A 26,019-nucleotide genomic window follows, 5' to 3' on the forward strand; every position below is an offset into this window, starting at 1 on the left:
AAAAAATAGCATCACTAACAAAACTGGTATTCTTTCTTGTAGTCTTTAAAATAGGTATATATTACATGGTTAAAATCCATAAATATCAAATTCTTCATTTTTTTACTTAATGTTTTTATAAACATTTATCTGCTATGTTAAAAAGCTGTTAATTTTTTTTAAATAATATGTTGGGAGTGATGACAACAAAATGCCAGAGTATAAAACCCTAGACCTCATTCCCTCACAGAGATACCAACTTAACAACAATCTATGTTTAAAAACCTTTAGGAGAACTCCAGAAACCCATTAGGAAGTCACAGCATCCCAGGCAGTCTCAAAGTCAAGAATAGCCACATTGTAATGGATAAGAAAAACCATTCATTTTGACTGCATTAGCCTCTCCCATAAGCCAGCACTGCTTGTAATAGAGAGAAAAATGTAACTACAGGCCTTAACTGTGATAACATAGAAGTGGAAGCAACCTAAATATTCAACAATTGAATGGATAAAGAAAATATGGTATTTGCACACAATGGAGTATTATCTCCCTAAAACAGGAAGGAAATCCAATAGTAATGAACCTTGAGGACTAAGTGAAATAAGCCAGCACGAAGAGATAAATGCCACATTATTCTACTTATATGAGGTATCTAAAGTAGTCAAACTCTAGAAACAGAGAGTGGAATGGTAGTTGCAAGGGGTATGGGGATGGGGAAAAGAGAAAAGAGAATTACAGCTGTTAAATACATCTGGTGTTGCATACAGCTCAGAATTTCATGCTAAGGGAAGGGGAGGAAAGGACTGAAACTACCCTATGATTAGCTTGAGCACCTAAAACCTCTCAGTGTCCTTTCCTACTTTTCCCTTTGAGCCACTTTCTTTGTGTTGCTCTCCTTTGTGAAGTCTCTTAAGCCCAGGTTTACGTGGTTGTCGGTTTCCTTGGTGCTCTCCGTGAGGTAGCTTGGAAAAAACTTTCATCAGACTGCTGCTTACTACAGTAGAAATGAGAGTTTGAAAATAAATCAATGTTTATCTTTTATTTACATAGATTAACGTTGCTACAGGATACGCACCGCTCACACCTGAGGGAATATGAAAAGTATATAGAAGATGTCAAGAGCTCGAAGAGTGCCATCCAGAACCTAGAGAATTCATCAGAGCAAGCTCTAAATATTAAATTCTATAAAAGCATGAAAATTTATGTGGAAAATTTAATTGACTGCCTTAATGAAAAGGTACATGGCTGTAAAGATTTATATTATTTACTTTTTATAGAGAAATTTCTTTACCATGTGATGTACAAAAAGCCTAACTCCTATAACTGAATATTCCCCTCTAGTGTTTTTTCTCCCCATTTTTATATACTGTGATATTAAGCATTTCCTTACTGTTTGATATTACAGGGTATTATAAAGTCTTCTGCTTGAGAGAAATTCCTAGAAAGTGAATTATTAAGTCTAAGGGTCTAGGTATTTTTAAGGCTTATGAAACATTGCTAAACTATCCTCCAGAAAGATTGTATATTTTATTTTACAATAAAATATTTTACTGTAATCTTTATTATTTTTACATATTTATTTCAACCTCAGACAAACCCTTTGTTTTGTTAACACATGTAGTTTTTCTTTTGAATTGTTTTCTCCTTTGCCCGCTTATCTTTTTGGTTCATAGTGGCGATTTTTTTCCTTTTTTCTTGTTTTTCTGCCTCTAATATTATGCACAGTTTCTTATTGCTTCTAATTTTTAATGTTTTATCCTACTTGGCATAGATAAACTTTCCAATTTATTTTGTCTTCTGGTTTTGTTTGTGATGGCTTTTCAACATCCACAAGTTTTGAAATTTTTGTGTTAATCAGATTTTTGAATTATTTTTTCCCTTTATAGTTTCTGGGGTTTTTTACACATTCTAAGTCTGTACTTTATGGTCTTGAGTTCCTTTTTTTAACCATTTTAGAAATATATTCTACTTTCTGCATTACTTTTTTATTTACTGTTGTTTTAAGTTGACTGCCTTTTACTGTCACTTGGCAGTTACTTAAAGTATTTATTACAATGTAATTTTCATCATTCATCCTTGAAGAAGTACACTGTTAAAAGTCTTGCAGGCCTACACATTGATGCAAGTATGGAACGTCATTGAAGTGGGGAAAATTACCCAAGAAATACTTGTATAAAAACGCCAGTATCAATTAATCACTCATTTCTGCTTCACAGCTTTCTTACCTGTCTTGTTAGGTCTCTTCCATGCTCCACTTTTTTTACCAGTTTCCTCAAGCACCACCCCCACACACACAGTCTGCTCCCTCAGCTAAGAAGAGTGGTTGTACCCATCATTTCTTCTCCTCTTCTGTCTTAAAGAAGACTCCTTCTTCTTATTCATGTTCCTAACTTCAGCCCATTTGGTTTCATTATTATGATATTTATAGCTGTTCTAGTAAGTTGATTTTCTGCCAGTTATTAATATTGAAAGTATTTGCAGCTAGGTCTGTTCCTCATAGCATTTTTTTTAAGTAGAGATGCAATAGTATGAAAATGCTTCTTTATATGAGAATAGAGCATATATACATGCTGATATGTAAATATTACATTTTATTAGTTTTTATTGATGACCCACAAAATGTTACTTATATATGTATTTCAGATTATCAACATCCAAGAAATAGAATCATCCATGCATGCACTCCTTTTAAAACAAGCCATGACCTTTATGAAACGCAGGCAAGATGAATTAAAACATGAATCAACGTATTTACAACAGTTATCACGTTAGTGTTTTTCATCTTCAATATAATTTATTATTCTTAAGCTAAATTATCAGCTGGAGAATAAAAATATTTTTATCCCTGTATTTAAAAAAATGTCTTTTGCATATTGTCCCTTCAACCTTTAACCCACTTCCTTCTAAAAACCCCAAAACATTTAGAGCTAGGGCTTTAAAATGTCTTAAATTAAGCATAAGACTAAAAAATGAAAATTACAGCTGGGCATTTAATGACTGTTTTTATATAGGTAGATATAAATTCATATACTGCATCAGAAATCTCACTTTATAAAGTTTCCATGGCCCTTCCACAGATTTGTTATAGAGGTTAAAGAAATTCCGGTTGATTTCAATGTAGAATCATATGTAAGATCTCATGTAAGATGAGGATGCAACCTTTTAGTTCTCCCACTGGTTTTGTATTTTCTGAGATGTCTTCCTCTGGTTAAGGTGCCGGGAGGGGATAGTGAAAGTGCTGAGAGTGTCGTCAAGTAGGTGATAATAGCTAAAGCAAAATGACTTTCAGACACATGGCATCTGGTTGGTCATGATTTATGGTACATACTAAATCAGGAAATAACATTCATAGTGCAAATGTATGCATTTAGCTACAGGGACAAAAAACTGGCGAAACTACTAAAAAAGAATATGAGGGAAAGAAACTGAATGGTAGAATTTTGTTACTGTTGTCAAGTGCTGAACTGCATTCTCCGGCCAAGGTACATTTTCTCAGACTTGCAAATTAAATGTCTGTTAATACTGTGATAGGGAGTTAGCATGGCAGTTTCACTGCATGATGAGATACAGAACTTAAGCATATTATGTGTGTGTTTAGATACACACATATGTGTACACACCCAAGATACAACTTTTATTTTCAAAGTGTTATGCTTTCTTTCTTTTGAAAACAGGCAAAGCTGAGACATCAACAAATGGAAGCTTAGCTATAGATGAAAAAACTCAATGGATTTTAGAAGAAATCGAATCTCGAAGGTACCTATATAAAGTGAAGACTTAAAGCATCATTGAGCAAGTATTTTTCACTACTTAAATATAGTTAACCATATGGTATAATTAACCGTAACCTAACAATTTACTTTGTGAGAATGATGTAAAGCCAAAATATTGTTTAACAGTCTTAATATAATTCAAACCCTCAACTGCAGGGCTTAAAAACTCAGGTATATTTGGTTCAGCCCAGAGAATAGGTAAAATGACATTTATCTGGCTGGGAACTGCTGCTAAGTAGAAGCCAGTCCTAATTGTGTTGTTACCCATTCTTCAGAATTGGGTAGCCAGTTGTAATGTCCTAAGTGGGAATGTCTTATAAGAATAAAGAGGAAGAACCACCAGCTCACATTAATGAAACTAAAATTTCAAAAATATTAACATAAAATGTGTGCTAATATAATGCTGTATTTCTGGGCATTTTATATAAACTATGACTTTCTGTTGTAAAGCATTTACTTTGAGCAGGAGCTATTTGTTTTTAATTGATTTTTGGTTTGTTGCAAAATACAGGACACGAAGAAGACAAGCAAGGGCGCTTTCTGGGAACTGTGATCATCAGGAAGGGACATCTAGTGATGATGAACTGTCTTCCCCAGATATGACTGACTTCCAGAAAAGCCGAGGTCAACCACCAAGTTTCTAATGTACCTTTATGTGAAGTATTGAAATGGTGGGAATTGCTTTGCAGTGATTGCCCTTAAATACATAAGTTATAGAAAATAGTCGGGAAATTTCAGGGGAAAAAAAGAACACATTTTTTCTTTTCCTTTAAGCCTTCTCCTACTTCTGAACAAATTGGATAAAATGGAGGAGCATGTATTACTGCATCTTTTAGTCTGTTTTTTTTCCTTCAGCCTTTCTCATCTCTTGTTATACAGGAACTGTGGACATTTTTGGTTTTATTTTTCCACTACATACTTTCTGTATTATCATTTGTAATTTTAAATAATTGAATATAGAAGAGCCATTGTGTGGCAGGCATTATGAGAAGGTAAAATACATATAATTTAAAGGGTTGTGGGCTTTACAGAGTTTGAAGAGGGACTCTATTCTCTGTGCTCTTGTACAGATTCCTTGACCTCCCCAATCTGATGTTTATTTGCCTGTTTACTGCCTGTAAGTAAGTAGGCTAGTAACACGTACCTTTTAAGGAAGATAGTTATGATGAATGAGATAATATATTTGTAATGTTTTGGCATATAGCAGGGGCTCAGTAAATGTTAGATTTTATTAGTGTTGATATTATTATTACTAAAGTGATTTTTTTAATAAAAACTAACTTATGTTAATATCAAAGGAGAGTTTTCAACTCAATTAGTTACATGGTTTATATGTCTGTGTTTATAGGAAGCACACTTAAAATGCATTATAACAAAGACTCATTTTGTTCACAGATGACATTTTACAGGATCATAAGAAGATTTTTGAAGATGTGCATGATGATTTTTGTAATATCCAGAATATTTTGTTAAAATTTCAACACTGGCGAGAAAAGTTTCCTGATTCTTATTATGAAGCTTTTATTGGTTTATGCATACCGAAGCTTTTAAATCCGCTAATACGAGTTCATTTGGTTGACTGGAATCCTCTTAAGGTATTTATGCTTAACTTGTGAAGAGAATAACCCTGATCACATCAGTTATTTACATTCACTTGTTATCAGGTTAGCTGTAAAATACCGGTGCCTGGCCTTTAGAATTGGAGTTGATAATTGGTGCTTTGGTGCAATAGTCTACAGCCATCTTGGTTTGCACTTTATTTTTGAGGCTGAGTGGCACGAAACACCAGTAAAAGAAACACTATTTTTTTAAGCTTGTTCTTTGATAAGTAAGTTTAACATCACTGAACAAGTAAAGGTAGTATTAAGCCTTAAGAATTCTCCAGTCTTGGGAAATCGACAAAGGTACCAAGAGTTCTGAAGTTGCAGATGACTTACTGGAAGTAGATGGTTAGTAAAGCTACTGCATTGAGGAGGAGGAATGCTAACGGGGATTTTAAAGGTATATAGGATTTAACAGGAGGGTGGAGAGAAAAAAAGGTATTTCATGAAGGTGCACAGGGAGAAATAGAGTTCAGGAGCTAGATACTACACCAATGTTCAGATCCTAAATTAAGAGAGAAGAACTTGTTTTGGTTAATAATGGGAGGAGTGACATGATGAAAGTAAGGTTTTCAGAAATCCTAGCAGTAGGATTACTTAGCGGGAAGATTAACGGTGAAGATCCGTACTGGAAGGATTTGCTGTAGCCCAAGTCCTGAGTGACGAATTCCTTACACAGCGTAGTAGGGACAATAGAAAGAGAAAAAAGATTACAGGAGGTATAATGAAGCAAGAATTCATAAAATACTAAGAATAAACCCCACATCCAAATGTGATCACAAAGTTTGGATTCTGGGTTATTAGAACAATGGTAGTTCCATTAATAGCAATTGGGACTTTTCAGAGAGGGAATGGGTTTTGAAAGAAGTTATACTTTATAGATAATGAAATGCTAACTAGACGTCCATCTCGATATGCCTAGTAAGCAAACAACAATGAGATCGTGGAATTCTAGTAAAGAGGAGAGCTGAAGGTAAAGACTTAACAGAGTGAAGGCTAGAGCCATGTTATGTCTTTGTCTGCCCTAGCCATGCAGGCCTGTTGGCTCTGTGTTAGGTTCAAGGCCATTGTCTTCATAGTAGAGGAACCAAGCTTATCTCTAAGAAAGTGGTAGGTAGCTGGTGGGACAGCAGCCTCGCTGTTAGCCACTCCAGCTGAATGGAGTACTCTGTAATGCCTAGCAGAGATCTGTTCATTTACTCATTCAACAAGTAATAATTGGCCATTTGCTGTTTGCCTAGTAAGCTAAATCCCATGCAGAATACACATTTGAGCCTGTGAGAACTGAGAGCCAGAAGTGAATTTTGTGTGAGGTGAACAAATTTTTATAAATAAATAAGAATAAGTGTTATTCTTATAAATATGTATTTTGCTCCTAACAGTGCTTGCATTGTGGTCAGCTCTGAACATAGAGTGGGTACTTTTAGAGTAATTGTCATACAAAAGGACAGATGAAAGGTGCATGTTGCATAGATGTCCTGTCTTAGTCGTGCCACCCTACCTAGCCTTGGGGTTCTGTGCTGTGTATATGGAGTTAAAGTACGGAATTCTTCTCCTTTGATCCTCAGGAAGCTCTGGTGGTTACTGGAAAAGCTAACCATTTAAAAATAAACTAATGTTTAAGAACTTATTTATAACTTTGGTAATTGTATTTATAAGTTTGATTCAATAGGTTTAAAACAGATGTCGTGGTTCACATCTATAGAAGAATTTATGGATAACAGTGCGGAAGATGCTAAGAAGGAAGATAGTTCTGACAAAAAAATCTTATCTACTGTCATCAACAAAACAATTATTCCTCGACTTACAGGTATGTGTTTGTAATCTTGATAAAACTAAATTGTTCCTGGGCAGAGTGTAAGATCATTACTTTCTGTTACAGTCACAGAAGTTTTTGAATTCAAGAAAATGTAATATGCAGTAAAAATCAACAGATGTCATAATTCAAGCTGGTTTAAAAAATGCTTGTTTGTGCATTTGATTTGCTGTCAAAGTGTTGATAATCTTTGGCCTTTAGCATTTGTGACATTGGTATTACTTTTATAACTCGTAGATTTATTAGTGGCACGCTTCTGTCCCTACTTCTGTATTTTTTCTTTTCCTTAACTTGTCCCCTTATGTTTCTTCTCCTTGTTGCGTCTCTCTGTGAAGAAGAGACTGCTGCAGTTTCCTCACTGCGGCCCCTGCAGTCAGAAGCAGTTGCACTAGTGCTTGTGCTTCAGTCTCAAGTGGTGTTTTTCCTGAAGCTGTGCTTGGAACGGAGGTCTGTCACTGAGAATGGGTTCTGACAGCGAAGTCTGCATAACTCTTAAAAGATGAAGCAGCCAGCTTTGTATTGCTTCCCAGCCAACATAACCAAGTGTTTCCTCAGTGTAACTCGCTAACCGATCATTAGGTATTTTAGGAAGTTGGCACTTTTAACCAGCTGTATTAGTGATAGTACAGCATGTGTGACTCACTTGGGTACTCTTTGGAAAACTTGAACTGCTTCATTTACAATTAAATAGTCCCTCAAATGAGTAGCATTATGAGAAATTAATATTTTATATTTAGTCTCATGTCCTATCTCTTTACACTCGTCATGGGCCCCCTGGACAACTTCACACTCTCCTTTGGTGCCGTCCGCATCTGTTGTTCAGCATGGTAACTACTAACTGTATGCGAGTGTTAATATGTGAGTTTCTACCAAGTAAGATTAAAATTCAGTTTCTGAGTCACACCAGCCATATTTTAAATGTGCACAAGCCAGATGAAGCTCGTAGATATTGTGGATATAAGGTGTTTTTTCTGTCCTTACAAAGAGTTCTTTTGGATAGTGTTACTCTACATAATTTTAAATCCGAAAGAACTGGGAAAAGCAAGTCCAGGTGTCCTCTTAGAGCGCCAGATCTCTCTTATCAAAGTACCTGTGAACATATCCACTTGTATTTCGTACAGGCACTCAAATCCCACATGCAAAACCATGCTTGTCTTCTTTGCTCAGACCTGCTCCTTTATGTTCCTTATCTAGAAAATAGCACCTCCATCTACCCATGTACTCAAATCCGAACCTTCAAGTCATGCAGTGTTTCCTGTTTCTTACCTCTTTATATAAGCAATGGCCAATTCTGTCATTTTTTTCTTTTTCTGACCCGATTTCTATACTATAATCATAGTGATCTGTGTAAAATGCGAGTCTGATTCTGTTTTACCTCACTTAAAACACTCGAACATAGCTTTCTAGGCCTTTCAGAATCACATCTGTTTAGTAATTCTCCAGCCCCATCCCTTTACTCCTTCTCCTCCCACCTCTCCTGCCCTTCATCTGTACTCACCTAGGCATTTACATTTTGTACGCTCCATCCAGTTATCCCCAAACCCCACCTCTTTCATCAGGCTGACTCCTCTTCATCTTGCAGGATTCAGTGTGGACATCACTTCTAGGAACTGGTTTAGGCATACCTCTCTGGGTTCCTATAGCACTCTGGACTCACTTACGATGGCGGTTGCAGTTGCTTATAAGCTTTTGTATTTGCCATTAGACAAAGCTGTTCAAGCCAGCTACCTAGTATTATTTATTGCTCTGTCTCCTGTATTTAATGCTAGTCACGTGATAGGCTCTCAGTATTAGTGTACTGAATATATCTAACGTTATTAGAAGCCTAACCTCCTAAGTGTTTGAGAAATAGCTGTTTTGGTTGTGGCTTGGTTTTTTTTTAACCTATTTATTTTTTCTGTTATTTAACTTGTATTTTATAAGGGTCTACCTGTGTCAGGTATTGTTGTTGCTTCTGCATATACAGCAGTGAACAAAATAACAAATCCCTGCCCTTGCGGAGCTTACATTCTGTGAAGAACACAGATGATAAATGAGATAAATAAAATCTAGAGCATGTTAGTTGCAAGAGCTAAGGAGAAAAATTAAATAAGAAAAAGGGGTACAAATTATCAAAGAGAAATTATCCGAAGAAACCTGAAACACTAATATGAAGGAATATATGCACGTCTATGTTCATTGCAGCATTATTTACAATAGCCAAGATGTGGAAGCAGCCCAAGTGCCCATCAGTAGATTGGGGTGGGGGAGGGGAGCTGTGGTACATTTATACTATGGAATACTACTCAGCTGTAAAAGAAAGAAGGAAACCCCATCCTTTGCAACCACATGGATGGCCCTAGAGAGCGTTATCCTAGGTAAAATAGGACAGTCAAAAAAAAGACGAATACCATATGATTTCACTCATATGTGGAATCTAATGATCAGAATGAACTAACAAGCAAAATATAGAGACAAACTCATAGATAGAGAGCAGCTGACATGTCCAGGGGTGAGGGTGGGGGGACTGAGCAAAACATTTTTAAAACGAGAGAGAGAGAACTCAGGGCATGGACAACAGGATGGTGATTGCCAGGTGGTGGAGGGCAGCAGTGGGGAGATGGAGGAGGGTAGCGGGGCTAGGTGGTGACGGCAGGAGACATGACAGGGTGGTGAGCGAGCACACAGCACAGGACACAGACGACATGCTGTAGAACTGCAGGCACGAAACCTGTATAATTCTGTTAACGAGTGTCATCCCAATAAATTCAATAAAAAGGAAAAAAATGATGTAAGAAATGTACAAGAAAGAGAAATATATTTATAATATTTACTGAAAACCACGTAAAGTGGACCAGTGCAGTAAAAAAAAAAAAAAAAAAAAGACGAACACAATTTAAAATAGGTTGGCCAGGGAAAGCCTTCCTGAGAAGGTCACAATTGAGCTTGAGCAGATTTCAAAAGGAAGTGAGCTGAATGAACTCTGAGGGAACAGCATCCCGGGCAGCAGAAACAGCAAGTACAGGGGCCTCAAGGCAGGAGCTAGCCTGATGGACTTGACAAACTGTGCTTAGGTCAGTGTAGCTATAGTGGAGTGAGCAAGGAGGAGAGTAACAAGAGGTTAGCAAGAATGGCACTCATTTGCAAGGACTTTTATCTTTTACTGTAAGTGAAAGAACCATTTGAAGAGTTTTGAGCAGAGAAGTGACATGGTCTACCTTAACATTTAATAAAATCACTCTGGTTACTATGTTGGGAATGAACTGTAGGCAAGCCAGTTATGAAGCTTTGCAGTAATCCAAGCAACAGAATATAGTGGCTTGGACAGGATGTTAAAAGTGGAGGTGCTGGAGAGTGGTTGAATTCTGTTTATATTTCAAAGGTAGCACTGACAGATATTGCTAATGCTGTGGTTGTGGAGCAAGAGAGAAAGAGAAGAAACAGGAATGACTCCTGGTTTTCGTGCCATAAGACTGAGAGAATCAAGTTTAGGGTAGAAGGTGTATCAGGAGCTCAGCTTGACATGTCGAGTTTAAGATGCCTCTCATGCAAGTGGATATGTCAATGAGGGAGTTGAGTATGTGAGTCTGAAGGAGAGGTCTAGATAGGAGATACACATTTGGGGTTTATGAGCACGTAAATGGCATTTAAAGCCACCAAGGTATCTTTAAATACTAGGGGTGTAGATATAGATAGGAGAGAGAAAGAAGGTGACCAGAGTTCTGCCATCATTTAGAAAGTCAAAGAGGTGACAGGCAGCCAGCAAAGGAGAGCAGAGAGGTAGGTGGGGAACCAGGTCAAGAACATGTTTCTAGAAGGAATGATCAACTGTTGTATGTGTTACTGATAAGTCAGATGGGGACTAGACTCAGCCATTAGATTTTGCGACATAAAGGTCATCTGTGACTGGTTGGAGACACAGCATAAATGAAGTGAATTCAAGAGTTAATAGGAGGAGAGAACTCAGAGATAGGAAGCTTAGCCATTTTTTAAAATAATTTTGTTTTAAAATGAAGGAAAGAAATTGTGCAGTACTAAAGGGGAAAGTGAAGTCAAGAGACCAATTATTTTTAATACAAGAGAAATAATTGTTTGTAGGCTGATGGGAAAGATCCAGTAGAAGTGATGATGATACCGGAGCGAGAACACAGAATTCCAGAGCAGAATCTTCTAATAAGCCCAAGGGATTGGGATCTTTTGCACAAATAAAGAGTTGGCCTTAGTGAGGAGCGTGAGTGCTTCATCCGCAGGAGTGGAAGACAAGTTAGGCTATGCGGGCACACGCGCAGGTAGGTGACTAGATGCTGTAGTAGGGCTTAGGGAGCTTCTCTTCTACCTGGTTCTATTTGCACATCAAATTAGCAAGTAATCTACTGAGTGAGAGCAAAGGAGAAGAGAAGGTAAGAAACAGTCGTCTAGAAGAGTAAAATCCATTAACTTTTGGACTTTACTCTTAACTCCATAAGCAAGGAGGAAGAAGACAGGAAATAATCCTCCAGAGGAGAGGGAGCAGGAATGGGCCAGGGAAACAGTATGATTGCTGGGCAGCATTCCGCGTTCACTAGAGTTTCATGGTGATGAACTTAAAGTGTAGTTTTTCCAGCCGTGTTTTAACTGCATGATTGCAAGTGCAGACTCGGTGACAAGGTATATCTAACAAAGGGTGGTTTGGCCAGACAAGTTTTACGAAGTCCAAAAGGACAAGGAAATTAAGGATGTAGACAAATATGTACTGGTAATGATTGGTGTGGATTTTAAACCACAAAAGGAAAGAAGTAATCTTTGCTAAAAAGCTTTGGTTGTTTATATGTAATGAACAAAGCAATTGAGTAAATATTTGTGCACCACTGAAATTTTTGTTTCAGACTTTGTAGAATTCATATGGGATCCTTTGTCAACCTCACAGACAACAAGTTTAATAACACACTGCAGAATGATTCTTGATGAACTTTCCATTTGGGAGAATGAAGTTAGTAAAGGCAAACAGGTAATAATTTCCAGAGTATAAATTTCTTTATTTATATATCAACATAATTTTATTATAAATCTTTTTTACAGAAGACACACAAGACATAATTATCAGAAAACATATTTAGTTCTGATTTATAGGAACTAGAATTGACCCTTTTTTCTGTTTATACTAATTAGACGAAAGATACACTTTGATACTCCCGAATAATAGGAATGGTTATCATTATTACAGGATGCACACACATATAATAAGACCCAGATTGCTTCTATTCTTATTAGCGTATTTCTGTGTTCACTGGTCTGACTTGGGTTCTCATGGCCCAGCCAGCTGTCCCTCAGCTCTGTGAATGTACATTGGCCCTGCAAAAATGAATCACCATAAATGAGTTAGTATAGATTCATTCCTTCCAAAGGAAAAAAAATCTCATTTCCTTTGTTCTTTTGGCAAAAATGTGGTGGCATTGTGGCCTTGCTATAACAATGATTTTACAATTAGGCTAACATTCACTATATTAACTAATTATTTGTTACCTGCCAAAGACCAATGATCTCTTTAAGGATTCAGAGTTCAATAGGATAGATTTGCATTGTACTATGATTTAGAATTGAATTTTGCTAGACATAAAACATAGGAACTTTTTAGAGGCCTTGGTGAGAGTCTGTTGACTCTTTTATTGTAGTACTGTTTTATCATTCTTCTTATTTATGAAAATGTATACTCGTGCAGTTAAATAAGTAATGACTTTTATGTTAAGCTTTAAGAGATTGGCAGACTGGAGAGCACCCAAGGTAGAACTACCAAAGTGGCTGAAGAGCAAGGGGGCATGTCCTATCCATATTCCGAACACTGTTAAGTTTTTGTGCCTGAATTGTTATCATGAAGTAGGGAGACTGTTAGAACAGGGAGAAGAGGGGTTCCATCATGATTCTGCCTTCAAGAAGCATGTAATCTTAGAGGAGATAACTAGCTGGAGCATGTAAGTGCCTTTTCAAAGCTGCTTTAAAGTGTATATACAGAGGTGTATGCATCTCGTTGTTAAAAATACTTCACTGTTTGGAGAACTTTTCCACCAAATAATATATTTTAATATTCAGAAAAGTTAATAAGCTAAATTTTAAAATATGTGAATTTAGCTTTTCTTTTGTTTTAAAGCAGTGTCAAACTTACAGAAAAGTCTCATGAATAAAAATGGCCTACTCAATGACTTTTTATTTTTAATGTGTATTAAATATTGCTGTGTTGCCACTTGAGGAATATGTTCTAGATATTTATGTGGAATGAGAAATAGAACTTCAGTTAGAGATACTTTCTATGAAAAATATTTAGTGGACGTCTTCATTTTTGAGTAATCCGGTTAGTGTGGGGTGAGTAACAGTTCACTTCGTGCCACACCCGTCGTCCCGGACTCAGAGGACTTTAGTGTGTGGTAGGCCACTTTCGTTTCCCAAAGGTGGGTGCCTTTTTAAGGGTAAGAACACTATCTTATTATAGTACTTTTGCTAATACATGAAAAACATTGTTTAACTCCCCTTATCTTTTCATCCTAGTTCAAGGACTCATACCATTGTAGGATATTTTCATCCAGAATTTTATTTCAGAGTTGTAATCCTGACAGACATGTACATTTGTAACCTACTTCTTCCACTTAATATTATCTAATTAAATATTTAAATTTGTATGGTACTATATTCTTCATAAACTTTAGCTAAATAATATTTCACGCAATATGAATCATGCCTATAACTTAATGTTCTTAAAAACCCCTATGAATATTTTGGTTTCCAACTTTAGATATACAAATAAAAAAATTAATTTGCCAAAATGAATTTACTGCATCAAAGGACATTAACCACCAAAGAACCCATAGCTACAATATGTAAAAGGTTTCTACAAATCAGTAAGAAAGAGGTAGACCTAATAAATAAACAGATACAGAGACAAGCAGCTTAATTAGGCAGTTTGTAAAAGGGCATGTCCACATGGTAAATAAGAATATGAGAGAATGCTCAACATCACATTACTCAACAGAAAAATTAAAAAGAAAAGCATAATAAAATATGACTAAATACTAACCAGAATTGAAAACATTTTTTAAAAATTACCACACTTTTGTAAAGGTGTAAGCAAACAGGTTTTCTCATACACAGGCAGTGGGAATATAAATGGGATACACCACTACTTCCTAAAAGACATGGACAAAACTTTCATAGCAGCATTATCCATAGTAGCCCCAAACTGGAAGCCATCTAAATGTCCTATCAGTAGTATCAGGCAACAGAGTACTGTGCAGCAGCGAACCTGTACTAACTACAGTGATATGCTGTACCACGGTTGAATAAAGTTCTCTCATTCCTGACTGATATTTGAACACCTGATTCTGTGTGTGTATACAGAATAAATTACTTCTTTTGGTAAATATATTTCTACCTATGACTATCACTGATGCTTTTAAATTTTTGAATAATAGGATTTACTTAAATCCATTGTTTCAAGAATGAAGAAAGCAATAGAAGATGATGTTTTTATTCCTCTATATCCAAAGAGGTAAGAGCTATTAATTTCTAGATTGTATGAAATAGCTAATCAAGTAATAGAGATTTAAGAATATAATACAAAAGAAACTTAATATTTTCAAAACATATTTATACCCATTAAGATGCAAATTGAGATTTTAACAAATATTTCTCAATCATCTTCTATGTACCATGTATGATGCTTAGCCCTTGGATATAGGGTTGCTTTTTTGTAATGTTATTCTTAAGAACATGACAGGTAGCATAGCAGAGTAATTAAAATCACAGATTCTGGAGCCCAGATTCACCATTACTAGATAATGACGGTGGGCCTTTCTCTGTCCTCAGATGTTAAAATGGGACATTCAGTTAATGCCTCTCTCAAAGGACAGTATGGAAATGAAGCATGCTCAGGACAATGCCTGGCACAGAGAAAGCGTAGCATAGGCCTGGAACATCACCGAGGGGCCAGAAACCGCATCTGTGAATTCTGTACTTCACTTTAAGATTAGAAACAAGTAGTGTTTGATGCACGTTCATACACCTGCTAAGAAGACATCATTTGCAGTGATAGGTCATGAACTGAAGCTGCCCAGCGAGTACTCACAGGGTGGGAGAGCTTTGTGAAGAGAAAAGAAGGGCACTTCTAGCTTTCTGGTCAAAGCAAATCAAGAAAAGATATCTGTGCAAAAATTCTACCTTCTTACGGTTTGTTTTCTAATGTATTAGACAGGTAATATATTCACATGGTTCAAAAGTATGAGTATCTTTTTAAAATTGTATTTATATTTAAAATGAAAAATCTTACTCCCTCCCACTCTGTCTTTCATTCACCCCAGTTGTGACCTTCCTCTGCTATGTACCTAAATGAGTGCAATAATAACCATTGTTAGTAACTTTTTTACCCTTCCAGAATTTCTTTATGTAATTGGAATTAAATACTTATATATGTTGTCATCTTATTTTCTTTCTTTTCTATAGCAAAGGAAGTGTATTGCAAACAGTTGTACATTTTTTGTTCCTTCTTTGACTTAGTACATCTTTGAGATCTTCTTATAAGTAGCTTATCATTATATATGTCATCATATAAGTAGTTTCCTCATTCTTTTTTAAGCTGCATGATATGCTACCATATAGATGTACTGTAACTAACGGGCACATTAGTGGTAAACCGTTGCTGACAGTGTTGTGGGTAATTTTATAGACATTCTGTGCATGTGCAAGTATATCTAATGGCAAGTAAGCCGTTTTCAAAACGGATTTGTTGGGTCAAAGGGTGCATGCATTTGTCATTTTTATATTGTCAGAGCACCTCCATTCATAATTCATTAGGGCTTAGTTTGGTTGCTTAAAAAAAACACTCAAATTTTTAAGCTCTTGTTCTGAAAGATTAACAGTTGTTTGCATTGTCTCCTTTCTCTTTCATTTCAAATTAGTGCTGTAGAAAACAAAACATCGCCACATTCAAAGTTCCAAGAAAGACAATTCTGGTCAGGTCTAAAGGTAAGCCAAGAACTGCAAAAATAAAAAAAACTTTTTCTTTTAAATCCAGTTTACTATAAAGCAGAGATCATCGACAAACTTCTATAAAGGACCAGACCATTTTTTGGGCCATTCGTCTCTGTTGAACTACCCAGCTCTGCCCCTGTAGCGCACACACAGTCACAGACAATTCATAACAAATGAGCATGGCTGGGTTTCAGTTAATACCTCTACTTACAGACTCTGAAAGTTAAATATCATATAATTTCCACATGGCACAAAATTTTCTTCTTTTTTTTTAAATCACTTAAAAGTATAAAAACCAGGTACAGGGAGGTGGGGCTGGGCAGGAGGAGGGGTTGGGCAGGAGGAGGGGCCCGAGCACAGTGAGGCGGTGCAGCAACCGCCTACCCTGACACCAGTGCCCTGGGGGCAGTGCCTGCACTGGGCTTTCCAGGTCCCCTCTGGGCCAGGAGACCGCAGGATGCCGCCTCCTCCCGGAGGCTGTCCTGGCAGGGTGTCCATTTACACTACATGTGAAGAGTGGTAAAAGGGATCAGTGATTTCTGAAGTATCCTGGAGAGAAAGAGCACTGGTCAGCTTCCCGTGGACACACACTCCGTGTTTTCCAAAAATGCCGTTGAGGTAGTCTTTCCTACTGCTGTGCTTCACTCACAGTTCTTCATCACACGGGTGAATGAAGTCAAAGCGAACTTTTCCATTTCCTACCACAATTGAGAGTGACAAGCTGCACACAAGTACAGAGAGCTTTCTGTCGGAGGAGAGATTTCAACCTAGGACCCCTTCTCGAGTTACCAGTGAGGAAGTGAAGGAACCCACGGGGTCTGAAATCGTGGTCTTTGAATTTGCACACAGCCGTCCCAGGAAACCCTGAGTGATGCCTTGCGGCAGTGGGTGGATAGTAACGTCAAGTACTGAGGCATCCCATTCATTGAGAGCGAGGGGCCTCGATGCTGTGGAATTACAACACCTTGAACCGTGGATAGGGTTGGGCTAGTTTAAATACATGAAACAAGAGCAAAAAGTCACATGAATGTTATGACTCCCATCGGAATGTAAAAATCAGTCTGTGGTCGTATCAAGAGAGTAAGACTATACTTCCAGGGATCATTTCTATAGTTCATTACTAGAGAAGTTTCTCTGAACATGCAGAGCACCCGAAACCATGAGGAGGAGGCAGTGTTCTCTCCTGAATGTGAAGACGGCTTTTGGTGTTGCTTTTGCAACTGCTAATAGCCATTGATGATCATTCTTCTCTTCCTTTGGGAGAGTAAGAGGGAGAGAACGCAGTCTGAGTGGTTAAAAAAAAGAGTATAGGAATACCTAAAATGAAACGGGTTTTAAGCAGCTCTGTGGTAATAGAAATTTCTGTCTTCTTGTTCTTGGATTACAGTCACTTAAAGGGCTTAAACCTAGGTCCTGTGGCACCACAGAAATCAGCTTAATGTCACACAGTTTGAGACACTGTTGCGTCACCAGAGAAATAAAAATTTAAAAAGTGAAATATAATAAAGTAAAAATATAAAAACAATTGTTAGTTCACCAGCTCTACAAAAACAGGCAGTGAGTTGGACTTAACCCACAAACCACAGTTGGCTAACCCCAGGTCTAAAAGATAAAGGATGAAGCCAGTGCTAAGTCAGTGGCAACAGGAATGGTAAGGAGAAGATGGGTACGAAAGATATTTAGGCTGAACCATTGAAAGGACTTGATTCAAGGGGGAGGGTGGGGAGAAAAAAAGAAAGGACTTGATGACTAATTAATAACGTGAGGAATGTAGAGCGCTTGCCAGGTTTATGACTTAGCAGCCTGGTAACTTACGACATCCTTTGAAGGCTTTGGAAGAGATACAGGAAAAAACAGGTTTGGGAGGGAAGATAGGATCTGTTTCAGGCATAGTGAACTGAAGATACCTAAAAGAGGGCTAAGAGGCAACTGGATATGTGAGTCTGAATTGCAGGGGGCAGATCTAGCAGAGATTTGGGAGCCAACCACATACTGTGCGTGTTTGGAGCCATGGTCATGAATGACAGCTCTGAGGAGATTGGGTGACACATGCAGAGAAGGCCAAGGACAACCTTGGCAAACACTGATGTTAGAGATGGGCAGAGAAAGTGGAGTCTTCGAAGAAGCCTTAGAATGAATTGTGAAACTTAAAGTTGCCACAAGAGATGGGCATCAGGGGAACTAGGTGAGGGGCTTTCAAGAATTAAAATGGTGCTAAATGCCATTGGAAAGCATTAGGAGAAAGTCTGAAAATGTATATCGGAGTTGACTATTAGGAGGTCATAGGTGATCTCAGGAAGAATAGTTTTAATAGGGTGAATTCATGTTTGTCGTGTGGTTGAGTCAAGAAAAAGGCTTTCCGGAAAGAGGAGGTAACATCACAATGACAATAAAAAAGCATGTTGGTACAACTGCTTGTAGTTCAGCACTCCGAGTAATAAATACAGTATTGGGAAAAAGTGGAAGACCTTAGAATTCACAGAAATATCTGGGTTTAGAGGAAGGAAAGGCAACCCATATAAATTTTATTAGACTTTCTTCTGAGTATTTTATCCAAGTTACCTCTTTCTTCTATTTTATCCAAGTTAGCTCCAAACTTAGAGGTTATTATTAATCTTACTTTATGTATCAGAGCAATGAGGTTCTCAGGTTTGCCAGATTTCTCGAGGTCACGCACAGTGGTAAAGGCCGTCCTCCTGGGGTCCCGCGGGCTTGCATCCAGCGGCCCCAGGCTCGGGAGAGTGTGGGCTGAGGAGGAAGGCTGTTGATTTGGAAAGGCTCCAGCAGATTCATGTGAGATGGATTTGGGGTGGTTGTCCTAAAAACTGAAAATAGGATGGGCAAATATGTGGAGGTTGGAATGTATCAGGTGTTTATTTAGAAATATTTTCTATTCTAAAATTGAAAGTTCCAACAGTATTAATTGTAGTGAAAGTATAAAAGAGTTTGACCAACTTATGTCTGTTGGAGACTCTTCTAGTTTTTCTTTGGAGAAAAGGTACATAGTCCCTTGACATTTTATTTTACTTTATTTTAGCTCTTCCGCAATATTCTTCTTTGGAATGGACTCCTCCCAGATGATACCTTGCAAGAGCTAGGACTAGAGAAGCTGCTAAATCGCTACCTTGTCATAGCTCTTCATAATTCCGTGCCTGGGCCAGGTGTTGTTAAAAAGTGCAGCCAGGTGAGTTCTGTAGGAAATGATTCTAATTTAATCATTTTTTTAAATTCAGTTATTAAAATCTTTTTTTGTAACAAAATAATTAAAATTGTGATGTTCACATAATAACAAATAAATCTATTTAACAGACTAGAAACCCAGAAGCAACTCCTCAGTGTTTAAAATTTAGTATATAGGTTAATTACTTATAAAAAGAATATTAGACCCTTACCTCTCTCTAAATACCTACATAAATTTCAGGTAAAATGAAGAATTAAGTGTTAAAAATGAAATAAAATATTGTACTAAAAAGATAAATGACTGTGTCTGATGGTAAGGGAGTCCTTTCGGAATGTAAAGCAGAAGAAATGATGGGAAAAAGTGTTAGATTTGACGAAGATAAAAAAAACTTCAGTGGATCCAAAAAGCATTAACCAAAAACATACCAAGATTACTTAATAACTGTTAAAACTAGAAGATGGGTTCATTGAGCTCACTGTACTTACTCTTTCTCCTGTTGTTTGTGTTCGAAATCTATAAAAGGCTAAAAAGAAAGTGAGTTGAAAAACTGAGAAATAAAAGTTACAATACAGGGGTGGACAAAGTAGTTTAACAATAATGATTAGTACACTAATTAATAAATAAGTAACACAAGAATAAACACTGTTTTGCATACTCACAACTGCAAACCTACTTTTGCCCACCCCTTGTATATAACAAGGATTAATATCCATACAAATCAGTAAACAATTCAAACATTCCAATGAAAGATGGCCAAAAGACGTTCAACAGGCAATTCGCCAAAAAATAACACGCAAAAAATAACCTCTAAACATGTGGGAATGATTAACGGTACTAATAATGAGAGATGCAAATGTACAGTCGGGATATTAGTTTACCTGTTGTGTTGGCAGACCTTATTGCTGCTGTTTTCAGTGTAATTGCCAGTATTGTCATAAGCAAGGGGAAACAGCAGCTCCACATCGTTCCAGGGGCACCACTCACCTGGAAGGTGAGATCCAGCGGTTCTGGGAAACAGTCTCTGCACTGGAGGAAGGACAGAAGCAACTCTGGAGACTATTTTGACATGATTGATATAAAACCTTTAAAGTTCATACCCCTTGACTTAGCAGTGTTACTTCTAGGAATTTATTCTAAGTTAAAAATCAGAGTGCACATACAGATTTTAAGTACAAGGAATATATAACAACCTAAATGTTTAAAAACATTTCTGTCTATCCATAAGATAAAAGTCATGTTGAAGAATTTTTAAGAAATGAGAAAACAGTTACTTTATAATATAAATTTTAAAAAGAAAAAATAAATATATGTGCACATACATGTAAAACATTAGGTTGCATTTCCTAGCCAACCAGAATTTTTCCGGCTGTGGTTTTTATATCATGTAGTTTTAAACTACATTATCTACCCAAAATTTAAATCGTCAGCCATGCTGTGTGTTTCAGGTTCCATTTAATCTCCTTTGACCATAAGAGTGCACCATGCAGAAGTAGAGGAGAAGGCACATTGACATTCTCTCCACGGCTTGTGGCTAGATAACCAAGCCAAGACACTGTGGTTTTATGTCCTGGGATCATTTATGGAAAATCTACGTGTTTCCATGAGACTTACCACTGAGACTGTGTACAAAACAAAGGGAGAGCCAGGTGCAAATGATAATAAATTACAAGCCAATAAGGGTTGGTTTTAGGACTTTAAATTTAAAGAGATGCAGTTGGCATAACAAAACTTGTAGGACCTTCTGCCTAGGACTTTCTGCCTTAGGCAAAAAAAAAAAAACTTGTCTGCATTTTTTTCAGAATAACTGTAAAGCAGAAGAAATGATGGCAAAAGTATTAGATTTGATGAAGATAAAAAAACTTCAGTGAATCCGAAAAACTCCAGTGGTGATTAAGGAGTAGGACAGTAGGATAAATCTTTTTTCTCATCTCTGTTTTCAGGGCTGACCAATCAGATTTATTTTTAAAAGAATGGATCCCAGAACTTTCATTTAACATTTTACAGTAAACACGTGGGGCATTTTCTCCCTACTTTTACTTTATATGAGTACTGAGCTGATCTTACCAACTGTAGCATAACCTGTTTGATTGTCCAAGAATTGCTTTGAATAATATGACTTCAGGTTTTTCCTTTCTCCCCTTTTTTCTCCTTTTTATTCTTCTTTCTATTATGAAGTTACTCGTTTATTTTGTTAACATTTTTCTGTTTTTACCAAAACTTTCCCCCAAGTCATGTGTTAACCTTTATCTGTTAAGGATAATGATGTGTTATTTTTTTTTCCAAAGAAAAACTGAATGCACATACACCGATGTTACGCTGCCATGGACATTTAAAGCAATGTATTAAATTAGAAGAAAATCAAAACCATAATTTTTTTGTTCTGTGTATCTTAGAGTCACCTACTTGATTCCTTAACGCTAATTTGTTTATGTGGATTATGCGCTAGGTCAACCAGTGTCTTAGTGAAACAGTACTACATGTATGTATTTTAGAGTTGTGATAACTGGAAGTGTTTTGTGTTTAGGCATTTCTGGTGTTTAGTTGTAAAGTATGTTTTGTACAGATTTAATGGCTCGGGAATGCAGAGTAAAGAAAGTATTACAAGTACTACTGTTTGTAAAAAGTAGTCTATTTTAACCTCTTAGAATTAAAACATAATTTTTAAAAAGCGTATAAGCCTGACAAAGAAAGGGGATCCTCAAACCCTGTTTAACCACGCTGCAGGACAGGAGAGTAGCACGCACCCCGCGTGCTCCCTGTGCAGGTTCGGCAGAAGTCCTCAGACGGTAACTGTCATTATGAAAAACAGCCGTGTGTTTTGATTAACAGATAACAGCATGTTTACCAGAAAAATGGTTTGAAAGTTCCGCCATGAGAACATCTATTCCCCAGCTAGCAAACTTCATCCAGTTTTTACTGCAGTCTGCACATCAGTTATCTACAGGTGAATTCAGGTAATGCGTATTTCATTGTACCTCCGTAGCTCAAGGATTCTGTTACACCCGCAGCAATTTTTAGAAAGATTTGTACTTTTACTCTACTTTTAAGAATCTGTTGAGACTATTACTGTAGAATTATTAGCTATTTTTATGTGCAACCTTTGGAATCACTATTTTATACTCATGCCTCGTGCATATGTATAGCTCATATTTTTTATACTTATTGTACCTTTTTTTGGTGGTTCAGTTATAGTTCATATTTTTAAATATAAATCTCTTCCAAAATAAACACATCCAGAAAACTGTAGCAGAAGGCAATTTAGAATTAAAGCTAGAAGTCAGAAGCCTTTTATTAAGCATGTTTTTAATATGTTTTTAATTTTCCTGGCCATTTTTAAAGTCTCAAGGCTTTTTAAGTACAGGTCTGCAGCCTGGGGTTTACCACTAACCCACAGTAACCAGATCTCTGTGTTGTGCATCTCATTCACAGCATCAGATGTTTAGAGGCTTAAGGACAGTGGTGTTCAGGGGAACCACCTTTCCAGAAATCACAGAGACTGGATGGTGTCTGTGGGGTAAATGCTCCCACTGAGGCTCCCACCGCAATAGCCCTTACAAGCTGGTGGCAGCGCAGCACAGCTCAGATTTCTGACGATAGATTTGCTCTGTGCTTTTCTGCACTTCACCGTCATTCGCATTAAAATTTGCCAGGATACGTCCATAAAATAGTCTGAATTGGAACTTGTAATTATCTGGGGAAGGTAGCATCTGAACATACAGGGTCTGGCACAAATATGCCCCTTTTTTATTACAAAGTATTTTATTACAAAATCATAAGCATGGAATTCTGTAATGTAACAGTATCACACTCAAGCACACCATATGACATTTTAGGTGAAATGTTCAAATTAAAACTATAAATTATTACACCCATGTTATTCCCCTACCTACACACTCAAGCAGGTGTTAACTCCTGCCGGACCCTGTGTTATGCTATTTTAGATGTTGGCTTAAGGTAAAGTTTTTGTTTCAGATTATCAACTGATGATTCACTGTGCCCTCATACATTACATTTTTTAAGGGGAAAATACTTTTTTGTTTTTCAGGGACGAAGTCAAAGAAATAATTCTCATGCTGGTGAAAATAAGAGCTTTGAATCAAGCTGACTCCTTCATAAAGGAATATCACCTAGACCATCTTAAATCAGTAATTAGTGAAGTTTGAGTAAACTGTACAGGAGAGTAATAAAGTAGATTTTAGTATGGTCACACTTGGCTGCTTTGCTGGAGGGTTATGGTGGGGGGTGGGGAAACTGGTGCCTCTTTATTCTTAGTAATAGAGGCCAGGATTTGAAATATATGTATATACATCGAAATATATATATACATATATATACAAATGTATATATATATACACATTTGAAATACACACACACACATATTAAGCACACAGGGGCAGTTAAGAATTCAACACACATATTTCCCTTTGATTCTTCTGGCTGCTTTTCCAGTTTAAGAGAGGAGTTGGAGAAGCCTTGCTTATAGCTGCTTTGGCTTTAGTGAGTCTTCTGTCCTGGTTCACAAAAACATCTTTTAGTTGTCTTCATTCTAATGATCTCTATTTACAAATAAGCTAAAATGGAAATATAAATTGGAACTAATTATTTAAGTATTAACTGATTAATGTATCTAACGCTTTGGTAGCTAATGATTACCAAATTGTCCTTCAGAAATCTGTACCAATGTATTGTACCAACACAAGTGCAAGAGAGGCCAATGCGTCCCCACCAGCCATAGGTACTATCATTTACAAATTGAATAGGTGAAAAAAATCCTATTTTAATTACATGTTTGGGCTGTTGGGGAGTAAATGCTTGTTGTTTTGGGGCCATTTGTAATTCTTTTTGGCATGTCCATTCATCTTTTTCTTAGGGACTGGTAAGAGCCTCATATATTTAAAGATAACAGTGTTTTGCCTGTCCTGTGTCAATTGCCATTTTTCTTTTAATTTTGTGTATATTTTTGGTAAACTAAGTCATTACTTGCTAGATAGTTACTACTATTTTTGTTATGGTTTTTATTGTTGGTTTTAAGCTTAGATAAGTTATTTTAAATATTCAGAACATGTGATTCATTTTCTGATAAAATATGTGTATAATGAAAATCTAAGGCAAGGACTAAGGTTGAGAATATTTTTCAAAGTGAGAGTTTAATAATAATATTTCTTAAATCTATTTGTAAAATAGCAATGGCAACCCTAAATATATATTCTGCATATTGTTGCCCGAAAGACCATCAGGAAAAAAATTGATTATAGTATAGGGTTTGAGCGTGTGGCCTCTGACACAATCACCCCTAGCTTTGAAGCTGCACATATTTTAATAGGTGGATGCGTTATTTCTACTGCAGTGAAGACTCATGATTCACTTAATGAACAATTGTTTAAGTTTATTTTAGTTACACAAATTATACAGGAATAGAACCTTACCTAGAAAATGAAAGCCGTCGCTGAAAAGCGTTTAGCATTCCCACACAGTTCCTGTTGCCCGGGTCGTTGCTGTTCTCACTCCAGTGTCACTCTGTCAGACCTCTTCTCTGTTTACAGGGGGGGGGGTGTCTGTGCGTACAGCTCTGTTGTTTACATAAATGCCAGTACTGTATATGAAATTTGTAACTTTTTTACTGTAAAAGTACATACACATTTGAAAACTTGCCTCTGCCTTTTGCATTTTTATTAAAGATGTGTTGGATGTGTTCTCCTTACACGTTTAAATCTCTTTTCTCACGGGCAGAGAGATTATGCTTTTCATAGAATGGAAAATACTGGCTCTATTTTCAAAACCACAAATTGATTTAAACTTTGATACTTTTCAACTAAGTTCCATTATGCTTGGAGTTTGAACCTAAAGATTTTGATCCGTCATATACTGTAATTGAGGATATTCAAAAACATTTGTGAAGCTTGTCTAATCCTCAGTGCAGTTTTTTTTTCTTATTTTCCTGTTAATGTGAAATGGGTGAAATGAATGGAAAGAACATAACTAGCAAGAACAGAACTTCAACTTAGTAACTCTTCACCCATCTCGATTCTCTTCCTGGATTTTTTCAGTTTTCTGTTCACATAAAGAACATGAAATTTTTATAGAATCAGACAAATAACTTTTTAAAAACTTCTCATACTGTCTTTCAAGGACCAAAAAATGACCATGAAAAACACATCAAGTAAATTTTTTTTGCATTTCTTAGGCTTATAACAAAGTGATATTTATATAGGTGACTCCTAAGAAATACTATATGTGATACAAAACTTGAAAAAGATATTACAGGAAAAGAAAGTAATAGACCAACCTTTCATGAACATAGAAATAAAAGTCCTTAAAGTATTAGCAAATTGAAACCAGCAGTGTATAGAAAGGATAATAATATTAGTACATTGTGACTAAATAGGGTTTATTCTAGGAGGGTTAGGTTGGCTTTACATTAGAAAGTATAAGTCACCAATGAACAGATTAAAAGAGGAACACTATACGATCATTTCAATGACTGCCGAAAACAGACAAAATGCAACACCCTCTCCCAACACAAAGGCTAAGGATATAAATTTCTCAGTCTAGTAAAGAGCGCCTGCAAGAACATCTACACTTAGCATCATACTTAATGATGAACTGGAAAAGCAAGAATGCGCTCACCGTTTCTGTTCAACATTGTTCTGTAGGCCCTAGCAATCAGAAAATCAGTCGGTTAGAAAAAGGCATAA

At 36.7% G+C, this 26,019-nt stretch overlaps 1 protein-coding gene, 1 non-coding gene and 1 pseudogene across 9 annotated transcripts in view; all 3 read left to right on the forward strand.

Moving 5' to 3' along the window:
- GCFC2 (GC-rich sequence DNA-binding factor 2) overlaps positions 1-23,668 on the forward strand; it is a 35,284-nt gene extending 11,616 nt beyond the window's left edge. For 3 of the 8 annotated variants that reach the window (XM_053924807.2, XM_053924809.2, XM_045193822.3), the window contains 12 exons: positions 1,031-1,217; positions 2,624-2,747; positions 3,655-3,736; positions 4,265-4,377; positions 5,149-5,348; positions 7,014-7,164; positions 12,015-12,136; positions 14,589-14,665; positions 16,071-16,137; positions 19,181-19,327; positions 22,154-22,278; positions 23,370-23,668. In XM_053924807.2, the coding sequence (XP_053780782.1) occupies positions 1,031-1,217; positions 2,624-2,747; positions 3,655-3,736; positions 4,265-4,377; positions 5,149-5,348; positions 7,014-7,164; positions 12,015-12,136; positions 14,589-14,665; positions 16,071-16,137; positions 19,181-19,327; positions 22,154-22,278; positions 23,370-23,487 (1,513 nt within the window). In that variant the 3' untranslated portion in view covers positions 23,488-23,668. Of the gene's footprint in view, positions 1-1,030; positions 1,218-2,623; positions 2,748-3,654; positions 3,773-4,264; positions 4,378-5,148; positions 5,349-7,013; positions 7,165-12,014; positions 12,137-14,588; positions 14,666-16,070; positions 16,138-19,180; positions 19,328-22,048; positions 22,280-23,369 lie in introns of those variants that run through there. The other 5 variants (XM_053924808.2, XR_011651233.1, XM_053924810.2 and 2 more) reach the window with 5 other exon arrangements.
- Positions 16,516-17,300, forward strand: LOC112303030 (small membrane A-kinase anchor protein-like; annotated as a pseudogene).
- Positions 17,226-17,437, forward strand: LOC112303136 (small nucleolar RNA U3). The gene has a single exon (XR_002974620.2). It is a non-coding gene; the product is annotated as a small nucleolar RNA U3 (small nucleolar RNA).
- Positions 23,669-26,019: the final 2,351 nt, after the last annotated feature.

Source organism: Desmodus rotundus, chromosome 5 (genome assembly GCF_022682495.2).
Source record: "Desmodus rotundus isolate HL8 chromosome 5, HLdesRot8A.1, whole genome shotgun sequence".
Taxonomy (NCBI): domain Eukaryota; kingdom Metazoa; phylum Chordata; class Mammalia; order Chiroptera; family Phyllostomidae; genus Desmodus; species Desmodus rotundus.